The 12,170-nt window shown below is 50.2% G+C and overlaps 1 protein-coding gene across 1 annotated transcript in view; it reads left to right on the forward strand.

Annotated features, from left to right (window-relative positions):
* The window catches only part of LOC146812367 (ankyrin repeat domain-containing protein SOWAHA-like), a 172,168-nt gene that overhangs the window by 130,018 nt on the left and 29,980 nt on the right, over nt 1–12,170 (forward strand). Inside the window, exon 8 of the mRNA XM_085619367.1 lies at nt 4,442–4,528. Coding sequence (XP_085475493.1) covers nt 4,442–4,528 — 87 coding nt within the window. The remainder of the gene's footprint in view (nt 1–4,441; nt 4,529–12,170) is intronic.

Genomic DNA, 12,170 nt, shown 5'->3' on the forward strand with positions numbered 1-12,170 from the left:
ACTATCTCAGGGAGGGGGGTGAGAATGAGTGAGTGAAGGGTAGCTGAAAGAAAGCGGTCACGTGACCTTGCAAGGCAATAGAGACCATGGAGGGGTTTGCTTGCTTTCACGCTTTCTCCCCGCAAATGCTCTCCTCGCAATTAAAAAACATGCTGTGGCTTGGAAAAACAAGATAAGAACATGATTTGCAGGCCTGTTCCATTACGGTCGGAGAAGCACAGGGCGAGCAGCCACTGGGGCACGGTAGGGAGTTTGGTGATTGAAGGACAGGATAAGAAAAAATGCATAGTGGGGAAGCACAGGGCAAGCATATATGGGGGAACTGGATGGAGAAAGCGGGAGGAGGGCAATTGGGGGACTGGACAAGAAACGAGATAAGAGCATGATTTACAGACCGGTTTACAGAAATGGTGTGGCTCTCGAAGCGAGAGAAAACACGACCCATCCTGAGTTGGACTCTTAAACAACAAAAAAAAGAGTTGCTAAAATGATCACTTAATGGGAGGAGTGGATGAATAGTAGTAATTGGTCCCTTCTCTAGGGGAGGGCGAAGCACAGGAAGAGGCATGATGCATGCCATGGACAAAAAGGGAGAAAGATTAGGACAGCGACGATGGAGCCAGCAAATTGGAAGCCTATGGGCGGGCTGAAACCTACAAAGTTTATACAACATGTCTTTCAAGCCAGCACATGCGCTGTCTAGAGCTAAGACCTAATAAAGAAGTATATGTAGCAATTGCACAGAAAGACTTTGTTCCCTCCTAGATTTTCCCTTCAAATCAGAATTTCTTCTACTGCCTCCATGCCTTCTTGATGAGTTGTTGACAAGCAAAAGTTCACTACATCTAATGTAAATGGTAGTGTTCAGTCTAACTCTTGCCAATGCTTCAAACCAATCACCAGTAACTTATAAGTGACTTCAAATTATTTTACCAAAGGATTCAGAAATTCTTCCACATACACAGCTGGAGGTTGAGGTACTGGGTTTATTACTGCTATAACTGCCCGTCCTGGTGGCTTTCATATGTTCTGGTGGATTTTTGTTAGCAAAGATATTAAATGAGCATAAGACTAACCTCTTACTGGCTATTTAATTGTGTTTACTTGTCGGGTTAATATCAACAATTTCCTTGACGCTGACTTGCATGATGTTCATTGTGAACCTTGTCTGCAAAATTGTCTCTCTCTTTGGGTCCAGGAATAGTAAGCTTAGGGTAGACTTGCTGATGGAAGAAACGACCGTGGAATTCTTGCTAAAGGAATTAATTTAAACTGGACATTATTCAGTGCATGATCTTGAATGAAAAGGTGTTTGCCGCTTCTGCAACTGCTTGAGAAACTGAAGAGTTCATAGTAGGATAGTTTAAACTACAGCCCATCTAACAAAGGATGGGGCTTATGTCTAAATTCAAAAATAAGTCATTTTAAAGTAAGGAAATAATGTGGAAGTGGGTTTCAGAAATACCAACTGTACTGGGTTCGGGAAAAGTTTAAATCTCTCTGACCTTCAATTTGACAAATGAGCATTTTTCACCCTATTCTGTATCTCATGTTTCACTTACTTACTTTTTAAGTGCTTGTGTGTTTTTTGAACCTCGCGCCCTGAAAGGGCCTTCGAGTTACATAGTGCACAGTAAAATCCAAGTTTCCATAGCACAACATATTGAAACAACGTATTACCAAAGGGCAAGACGAGAGTGCCCCAATTCATCCACTGCACCATAATGTCTGCCTCTGCTCTATGAGTGGCGAGAGAGAGAGATTGACCGAGAGAGAAGCTCATTCTGATGGGACCCCCTATGTCCTGCTGGTTGGCCACCGCTGCCAGAAGGAAATGTATGATAAGTATTGTGAGGGGGCATTACAGTGACTCTTACACAGTGCGTTTCTGACATGCTGAGTGCCGAATCTACTGTGCATCTCTGTTACACTTAAGTTTCCCACAGAAAGAGAATGTGTGTGCCTGTGTGAGAGAGATGCTGAGTCTCTCACAGCTTGGGAACGTGTTATAAGTCTATATTACCTAATCTTTGACTTTTAACCCGTGGCATGGAGCAAATCCTTCATACTTTCTTTTGTGTGATAGTGTGACTATTAATCACTGTGATAGTGATAAGTGGTTGACTCTTTCATTGTAATAATCTCTTATACGGTCGGGCCCGCTTTATAAACCTGCACACTTGTACCCTTTTAGTCTTTATTAGCATATTATTAGTACACAGTGTATTTTTAAACATAATGTCTGTTTGTTGTGCTCTTGAGACACTGCATGTTTGGTGCAGTATGACTGCTACACTGTTGATTGGTATGACGCGACACACACTGAGTGTTTTTGAAGGGAGTTTATTCATATTCGGTTCGTAGGCAAATTATGTTTTGACTTGTACAACATTATGTCACTCTTTTCGTGTACATCTTGTTGAAGTTTGCGTTGTGACTCTTACACCAAGTGTCTGTTAAATGTTCTTTGGTGGGTCGTTGACAATTCATTCTCTCTCTCCTTTCCTCTGAATCCTTTCTGGGTTGATTCAACTGCTGTTCTGTCTGGTGATGGTGCTGTTGCTGATACAGGGGGTAAGCATTACTTGTTCTAACACATAATATTTGTGTATTATCTCTCCAAAGAACAATAAGTGAACAAATAAGAATGGGATGGCATTTATAAAGCTAGCTTTATATGTAGGTCACCTCTCCATACACTTGAAAGTTACTTTTGTTTCAGGCTATTTGTGATTGAGAGAGGCCTGCCACTGGGAGGCTCCTGAAAGGCCTCCTCTTAGGTGCACTTGGGCAGCTCATTTATGTGGTACACTGGACTCAAACCATTGGAAAGTGGGAATATGCTGGGCACTTTCGTCCTTAGAACCCTTCGTTTAAAAATAGCCACAGACTTGGTTGGGTAGGTCCCGGGATAACCCGTCTCTCTGGGGGATAGCTATTATAGCAAACATGGACTCTTGAAGTTTGTATTCTAAATTATGCCTCCCCCTGGGTATGGGATTCAGTGATTGTAGATTAAGCGACAATGGCTGGGCCCCTTGGTGTCCTGGACAGCTCCCCCATCTGGCTTGGATGGCAGTGATGATCCTGGTATCTGCCAAGATGTTTAAGGATCATGGATGCTCAGATTGTTCAATTCAGTTTGTGAGAAATTGCTAGGCTCATCCTCAACTCTTGAGGACAAGGTTTATCCAGTCATTTTTTTCTGAGCCTGACGGGATATAGCAAATAGGTGAAGAGCAGGAACCAAGGGATAGTGAAAAGGCTGCAGTCATCGTTTTTTAGAATTGTGGCTGAGATTGAACCTGTGCCTCAGAATCCTGCTGTAAATAACCCATATATTATGTCTGAGTGTGCACCCTCACCTTTCACTCGCTATCTCTTTTTCTAGTTGCATGGTCATGGGTTTCTGCATTGCTGGATTCTTTTGTTTGGTGGCATTTCATTTTACATTCCGCTTTCTTCAGCATCATTTACAAGCCTCATTCAGTTAAAATGACCCACTTCTTCTAATTGAAACTCCTTGATGGTTTTCTTTTTGTTTTTTTGGTGTCGCCCGAAATGGATATTTGTATGATCTGGAACCTTAACCTCTGATTCGCTGCGATCGACATACAGTTTGTGAGTTACTTAAAAAGACATTCTACTACTAAAACTTTTACTGTTCATCCTCCTGGCTTCACACACATCTTTACCATCACATAGCACAACTTCATAACAGTGATCTGCTTTCAAATGGACCTTTAGCTTCGGTGCTTCATTGCACACCTGCTGTTCCATCTTCCCTAATCCCCTGCCTTTTTTTCACTGCCAGTCATTCTTCAAAGCATCCCTTCTTCACTTTTGTCGAGGGCTCACCTGTATCGCCTTCAGTGAAAACTCACATAAACCCTGGCTGGTCTTAGCATTCTTTTCCTTCTAGTTGTGTAAAATCTACCACATCTCAAGCTCTTCCTGCACTGTGGACCCATCTGAGAACATGTATACTGTTTCAGTGCATAATGCCACCCTCGTCTGTGTACTACTGGTGTACAGATAACCCCTTCCACAATCTCTCTACTGGCCTGCTTGTACACATCATATCTCATGTTCTCTCCTGTTATCCTTCACAGCACCACTGTTCCCTCAGTCTAGTATCCCCGCTGTATTGCCATGTATTCCTTACTTCTCACACATCCCAGGTCCTAACATACCTAACCCCTCCCCTAGAGCATGTTCTCATATTCATCACATCCCAACCAGTTAAAATATCTCCATTCCTCCCACATTTCTGCCTCTGTCTTTTTTATCCTGAATACCACCCACCTTTCTTTTGTCCTGATATACTTAAGCTCTCTCAATTTCCCTGCACTGTGCATGCATCCCCACTTGCTCCTTTTCTCAACAACACTCTTACCCTTGAGGTCTTGATGGATTTTCACTTTGCCTTTCCCCATCACAGACTGCTCTCCACTGGGCTGCCAAGCATGGGAAGTCCGAGATGGTCACGATGTTGGTGAATGCTGGCGCTGAAATCAACTCAAGAGATGTAAGTGATGTACATGTCACAAGAAGGGGTAATAACCTGTTGATAGGAGGGCAAACCATTAAATGAGGTAGGGAAAGAACATGGGAAGACACCAGTAAAAGGGTAAGCTGGGCCAACCCATATAAAACCAGCATTAAATGGGGTTGGAGCAAGTTTTACCAGCATAGAAGTAGACAATACCATTCTGTATCATTCTGGATGAGTAGAGATGCAGTTCTAGCATGATGGTGAGAGCATACAATGCACATGTGGCTGGGCATTGCAATTGTGCAATGTTGACATTGAAGGGAGAAATAATGTGTGTTGACTGTATGACATAATGAAGTGCTGCTGTGGAAGATGAAGGTGAAACAGCACACAGGACATTCTAGGATAGAGGCAGGAGAGAATGATTTTCCAGCAAGAACTATGGCAAGGAGCATGTAATACAAGGGGGGAGAGCCTACAGTGCCCTGATAATAAGCCACGTGAGGTTTGAAGAGCTGATACTTTGCCTTATATAATATGTTTATTTCAGAACTCACATTAACTAGGAAAGATGGGGCTGTGGTGCAGTGCTGAATATTTAACCAATCAGAACTCGCCAATCCCCCCTCTCATTCAACGAGCAAGAGGCTAAGTGGAGTGTTGAACCCAATGGGGAAAAGTGACAAGTTGCTATAACCTACTAGGATCCTTCCAACTCCGTGGAAGAGGAAATGTGTTTTCCAGTTCTTTCTTCTTCCTAATGAGGTCCTTTGGAAAGAACAGTTCTAAATGGAAAAATCTAGTTCTTCATCTGAGCTTCTGTAGCATCCCCCCAGTTGAAAGTCTTCCTGCTCCTATCTTGATCCCAATGACATTACCTGGCTGGAGTGAGTGGAAAGCTGCCTTTGTCTCGCATCTCACTAGGCTCTATTGCGATAGCCAGTTTCCACCAGGAAAAGCGTGGACTAGAGCTGAAAATGTAGTTTGCAGAATTCTGCAGACAGACTACAAATTGCAGAATTCTGCAGACAGACTACAAAATAAAACTTTCTTCTCTGTTACGATTCCAAAGGTACTCATCCATACCAAAATAGAACTCAGCAGTGAATAAGGGGGCGGATCCTACTTCTAGCTCCAAGAGGGCTATGTCAAACTAGTGGCATGTCTAAGAATTAAATCAATACCTATCCCCACCTATTTGCAATTGTAAAATTCCTTGCTCGGGAGGAGCCTAGCGCGCAACCAAGATGGCCGCGTAGGTGCGAGGCTCCCGAGGACCTCCGCGACCTCCTATGACTATCCTGAGCATATCCTGTCCCAGATGAGGGGACTGTGTTGGTGAGCCTGAGCTGAGGTGGCGCCCGTTTTCCGCTTCCAAATCGGACCTCGGACACCGACTTTAGCACCGATTGAGGTTTGCGGCCTTCTCCTAGCCGAACCCCGGATTTGCGTTGTGGGGCGATCCAGTGACGAAGTGAACAACAGCGGCGGGCAGGGCTTGGTGGCTCGCGTAACCCGCACTTTCACTTTCGCACCCTCCTTGCTGTCTATGCGAGGTTGGGTCGCGGGGCTTTGTGTGCTGGTGTGGCCTCGCCGGGGGACCCTGCCTGCCCGCCGGCTGTGATCCGCCCGCAGATCTGGGGTGGCACCCCCCCGGAGCCCGTGGACCGGCTTGCCCGCCCTTCACGACGTGGCTGGTGCGACCGGGAGACTGGGACCATGGCCACGAAACAAGATGGTGATCGGGCAAAGGTAAAATCGACCCGGCGTGGCGCAGCCCATCAGTCCAACAGCATGGATCGCTATACCCTCCAGAAGGGATCTCCCGAGGTGCCACGCAGGTCCCCTGAGGGCCCTACTGATGCCCCCGATCTGCCCACGGACCTGACTCTGCGGGATGTCATGGGCGCCATCGCCGAGATGAAGGCCTCTGTGGGCCAGCGTTTTGATACACTGGGGCAGAAGATCGACTCGGTCCTCGTGGATGTTGGCCTGGTAAGGGCCGATCTCTCCAAGACCAACGACCGAGTCGATTCTTTGGCCCACACCGCATCGGGCCTTACGACAGATGTGGCGGCCCTACAAACGGAGGTGCGCCGGCTTGCTCGGGCGAGTGCGCTGATGGATCGCCGCCTGGAGGACTCCGAGAGTCGGGCCCGGAGGAACAACATCCGTATCATAGGGGTGCCTGAGGGACGTGAGGAGGCGGCGGCGGACCTTTTCGTGGAAGACCTGATTGTTACCCATCTCCAGCCACGGGGGCTGAGTAAATTCTTTGCTGTAGAGAGGGCCCACAGGGTTCCCGGGGGAAGGCCTAAGGTCGGAGCCGCTCCGAGACCTCTCATTGCCCGGATTTTTAATTTTCGGGACAGAGACGCTATCCTGCAATCCTCCAGACTACAGGGACCGATTAGACTTGACAATATGGACATTAATTTCTATCCTGATTTCACCCCTGCGGTCCAGAAGCAGAGACTGAGCTTCCTTGGTGTCAAGCGCCGTCTTCGGGACCTAAATCTCAAATACGCCATGCTTTTCCCAGCTAAGCTGCGAGTGGAGGTGGATGGTCGCACACACTTTTTTGATCGTCCCGAAGCGGCCGGGGACTGGCTGGATACTCTGTCTCGGGATCGGGATCGGGGTGGCGGGGGGGGAGCGGCCGGGGGAGAGGGCTCGCCGGATCAAGACTGAGGGACTAATATTAGGCCTCGCTCGGGACAAACATGATGCCACTTTTGACCATACGTCGGATTGCTTAAGTTCCCCTCCTATGGAGGTTGTGTGGGGTCTCTTGGGGGTTCTCCCTCCTCCTCTGGGGGTTTAGTTAGTTTAACTATCTATGGGGCGACAGGCACACTGCACGTTGGGGGGGCTGTCTGGGCTCATGCAGGGGTGCAGGGAGGGGGGAGTTCTGTTGGGGTGGGTGGGCAGGGATGGGGTGTTGTTCGTTATTATCACAAGGCAACCCTTTTTTTGTGTTGGTTCTACTGTGCTCTCGGGGGGACGAATGATGGTTTCTGTGTATGATGGGGGGTAGGGAATTAACTTTGTTATCTTGGAACGTTAATGGTCTGGGGGACAGGATCAAACGAGGTGTGGTCCTACAGTATCTGAAGCGACTCTCGCCCGATGTAGTTTTCCTGCAGGAGACACACCTTATTGGTAATTCCTTTTGCGCCATGAATCGGCGTGGCTACCGCCTCGTGGCCCACTCGGGCTTCACGTCAGGCTCGAGGGGTGTGGGTATCATGGTAAAGAACTCGCTCCCGTTAGAAATTGATGAGGTGCTCCACGACGACAGGGGACGTTACACTGTCTTGGTGGGGAGAATAGAGGGCAAAGTGGTTGTTTTTGTGTCAGTGTACGTCCCACCGGGGTTGCAGTCGACCACCTTTGCAGACCTGGGGCGCCTCCTCCTTGGCCTTCCGGGGGGGCTTCTGGTGGTGGGGGGGGATTTCAACGCGGTGGTTTCTGGGACTGTGGACCGTCACCCCCCTAGGGACCTCCCCCGGGCACAGGCGTGGCTATCCGGCCTCTTGGACACACTGGGATTGGTGGACTGCTGGCGCTTAAAACATCCCACGCAGCTGCAATACACTTTCCACTCGGGGGCCCATGGTAGTCTTTCACGGCTTGATTATGTCCTTGTCCCGGCAGCCTATGTCGGGAGGGTGGGGGAGGTGCGCCATTTGGCACGGGGTATCTCGGACCACTCCCCGCTTCTGCTGCATTTCGATGTCTTTCCGAGGGGTGAGAGCAGGGTGGTCCCAATCAATTCCTGGTACCTTCGTGACCCCACCATTCGCGCTGACTTGATTAAATCCCTCCAGCGCTATTTTGATGAGAATGTGGGGTCAGTGCCTTCAGCTATCTCCCTGTGGGAGGCCTTCAAAACAGTACTTAGAGGGGAGGCCCTATCCCTTATTTCCCACGCCCGGAGGCGCGAGCGGGAGGAGGTGACCCGGGTGGAGGCTGAAATAGCTGAGCTGGAGGGTAATCTAGAAGATGGGGTGACGGATGCTGCACTACATGTCCTCCAGCTCAAACAAGCGGCTTATAGGGCCCTCGTTACGGAGGCGGCCAGGGGCCTTAGTAGAGAGCAACAGGGGCGACTGTATGATGTGGGTGATAAGGCTGGTAAACTGATAGCGTGGTTGGATAAAAAGGAGAGAGCGAATCGTGTGGTCCCGCTGATTGAGAAAACGAATGGTGTGTGTGTAACTGAGCCAGAAGAAATTGTCTCCTGTTTCGCGGATTATTTCCGCGAGGTGTATTCCCCGGTCTCTTCTTGCTCGGAAGAGGATTCCCGTGCCCTGCTTAGGGATATCGCGCTGCCTTCCCTTTCCGGGGAGGACAGGGTGTCGATGGACGCCGCTCCCACCTCCGACGAAATCGCCCTCGCCATACGCTCGGTCGCTTCTGGCAAGGCCATGGGCCCGAATGGTATCCCTATCGAGTTGTATAAGCTGCGACCGGATACATTGGCGCCTCACCTCCGCGCAATGTTCCTCGCGGCCCACTCGCTGGGCTCCCTCCCGCTTGACCAGCGTCTGGCTACAATCGTGGTGATTCACAAGGAAGGGAGACCTCGGGATCGGGTTACTGCTTATCGGCCTATCTCACTACTGAATGCGGAGCCCAAAATTCTCGCCAAGGTACTCGCCAATCGGCTGGTCGGTGTGGTGGGAGATCTGGTTCATCAGGACCAGTCTGGCTTTATTCCCCATCGCAACACAGCCCTTAACCTGCGGCGTTTGCATGGGGTGCTCGCGCGCGTCCCATTTATACGGGAACCGGCCATTTTGGCGTCCTTAGACGCCACCATGGCGTTTGACACGCTTGAGTGGCCATACATCTGGGCGATGCTTGCGAAGTTCGGATTTGGCCCAGGATTCATCAGTTGGGTCAAATTGTTGTATGCGGGCCCCTTGGCGCAGGTGGTCGTGAACGGAAGAGTATCGGCCCCGTTTGAGCTGGGCCGGGGCACGCGACAGGGCTGTCCCTTGTCGCCGCTTCTTTTTGCGCTTGCCTTGGAGCCCCTGGCGGAGTGGCTGCGGTGGGAGCCTTCCATCCGTGGTCTCCGTTGGACCCCCGAGTATGAGGACCGCGTATCCCTATACGCTGATGACATCCTTCTGTACCTAGCCTCCCCACGTAAATCACTTATAGTGCTAGTTGATGTTTTACAATCGTTTGGTCGTAACTCCGGTCTCGTCATCAACTGGGCTAAATCGTGTGTGTATGTTCTCTCTGGGGAGGCTCCTATTCTCCCGCGGGGCTGTCCGATTCAGATCGCCCCGCAGGGATTTCGGTACCTGGGTGTCTTCATTACTCTGGACCCGGAGGCCCGGTATGAACGTAATCTGCTTCCCCCCCTCCAGCGTCTGCGGGTAGATGTCGCACGCTGGCGGCGCCTGCCGCTTTCGCCGCTCGGCCGGGCGGCATTGTTCAAGATGATGTCTCTGCCGCGTTTCCTGTACGCTTTGCAGAACACTATGGACTTAGTCCCGGCGCGCTACTTCCGTGAGGTGGAGAGTCTGCAACGCCGCCTGTTCTGGGACGGGAGGCCGCGCATTGCCCTGGCGAAGCTGACGCTCCCATGGTTTGACGGGGGGATTGCCCTCCCGGATATTAAACGGTACTATTGGGCCTCCCAGCTCGCTGCCATTAACCATGGCCTATACGGGCCCGCCTTAAACCCGGCATTTGAAATGGACAAGATGCTCCTGCCAGGTGGCGACTACAATCGAGCGCTCTACTCTGGCGCGCCCGATGCTCGTCTGACGGGCCCCACGCGTGTCATGGTGCAAGTCTGGCACGCGGCCAATGCAGCTATGGGGTGGAAGGACCGCTTGACCCGGGCGTCACCACTATACGCGTCTGAGCGGTTAGGCTCCCTGTGGACCTCTAAGGGCTTTGAGAAGTGGGACATAATAGGTATCAGTACAGTGGGGGATCTCTGGACGAGGGGAGGATTTAAAACGTTCGATATGTTGCAGACGGAATTTCAGTTGCAGGGCAGTGAATACTTTCGGTATTTGCAGGTCCGTCATGCGCTGGGCTCCGTCTTCTCGGACGTTGCCTCCATCCCAGAATATTCCCCCCTGGAGGATAGAGTGCTGGATGGACACGTCCCGGACAGCACGATCTCACTGATCTACAAAAAGCTGATAAACGACCGCTCGGGCCTGCTGACTGCCCTTCGTGCGGCTTGGGTTGCCGACGGGCTGGAGTTGGACGACGAGGACTGGACCTCCGCGGTGGCCTCCCCGAAGGAGGTGGCCATACCGGCTCGCCTTCGCTTCGTCCAGCTCAAGATACTCCACCGGGTCTACATGACTGGGCCAAAGCTTCTGCGTATAGGCTATGCTGGAGATGGGTTGTGTAAGCGTGGGTGTGGTGCTTTGGGGACCTTTCTGCATATTTTGTGGGAGTGCCCGGAGGTGGAAGGGTTCTGGCGTGGTGTACATGAGGTGCTGCGACTGGTTACGCATGTGGCGCTGTTGCCTGAAGCGAGAAGATGCCTGTTGAATGTGTGGGAACCGACTGATTACTCGGCGCCGCAGACGTGGTGGGTGACTCTGGGATACATGATAGCCAAGTGTGATATTGCTCAACTGTGGGGGTCCCAGAGGCCCCCGACGGTCTCGGCCTGGAAAGAACACATGGACTGGTGCATGTTTCGAGAAAAGGTGGTGTATGTGGCGAGGGGTAAGCCTGGGACATGGGTGAAAGTATGGGGCCCCTGGAACGCCTACCGAGGGGGTATCTGTGCACCACCGCTGCTGCCTGATGCCTCGCCAGCCCCGTCCCCTTAGCCGACTCATTCCCCCGCTGCCGGGCATTGGGTTCCCCCAGTCCTCGCTCTGTTCTCTTCCCCCTCTTTATACTTCTGTGTATAGTTGGGATCCCCCCTCTAGGGGAGCACGTGCTGCTATTTTCGATTGTGGGTTGCCTTGTGGGTGTGGTTTTAATTTTTGTTGTTCTTAATTTAAAATGAAACCGCATAATGGGGTCTGGATGATGTGGCCTTTGACATTGTTACCTACTGAGAAATGCTCATCCGTAATACCACGTGTTCCATAAATGTATGTCGTATGTTCCTACCATTGCTAGCGGCCGGCCGGAAGGTTGTGGGCCCATACTTGTATACTTTTAAGACCTGTAATAAACGGTTTCAAAAAAAAAAAAAAAAATTCCTTGCTCAAGTCTAGTCCAAGCAGTGCCTCGGGCCATTTGTCTCTCTGCACACAGAGTGAATGGTTTCCTTTAGTCGTGGAACATCCGTAGTCGAGTGAAAGAAGCATTGACAGTGACAATCGTTTTGGCTTTAATATAATTAGATGGTTTTAACATTCTTCACAAACTCCCAGTATGGATGCAGCGGATACTGCATGGGCAGCAGCGATAAAAAAATTAGGAATACAAAGAATAGGTACAAGACAGAAAGCAGTGCAGGACTCTTTCACTCTCTTACACAGACACACACATCAGATACAACACGGATATCAGGGGTTTACGTACACACACACACACATCATAGTAGTGCAAACGTCCATCACGCACCCATAAAAGTAGTGATAGATTCTACAGCATTGCGTGCTTTGTGGACACAGATTAAGTACAACTGCTGTAGTTGTGATGCAAGCTTCAGTCAGTGTGTCCTTAGATTTTG

The sequence above is a fragment of the Triturus cristatus genome, chromosome 7 (assembly GCF_964204655.1).
Source record: "Triturus cristatus chromosome 7, aTriCri1.1, whole genome shotgun sequence".
NCBI lineage: Eukaryota > Metazoa > Chordata > Amphibia > Caudata > Salamandridae > Triturus > Triturus cristatus.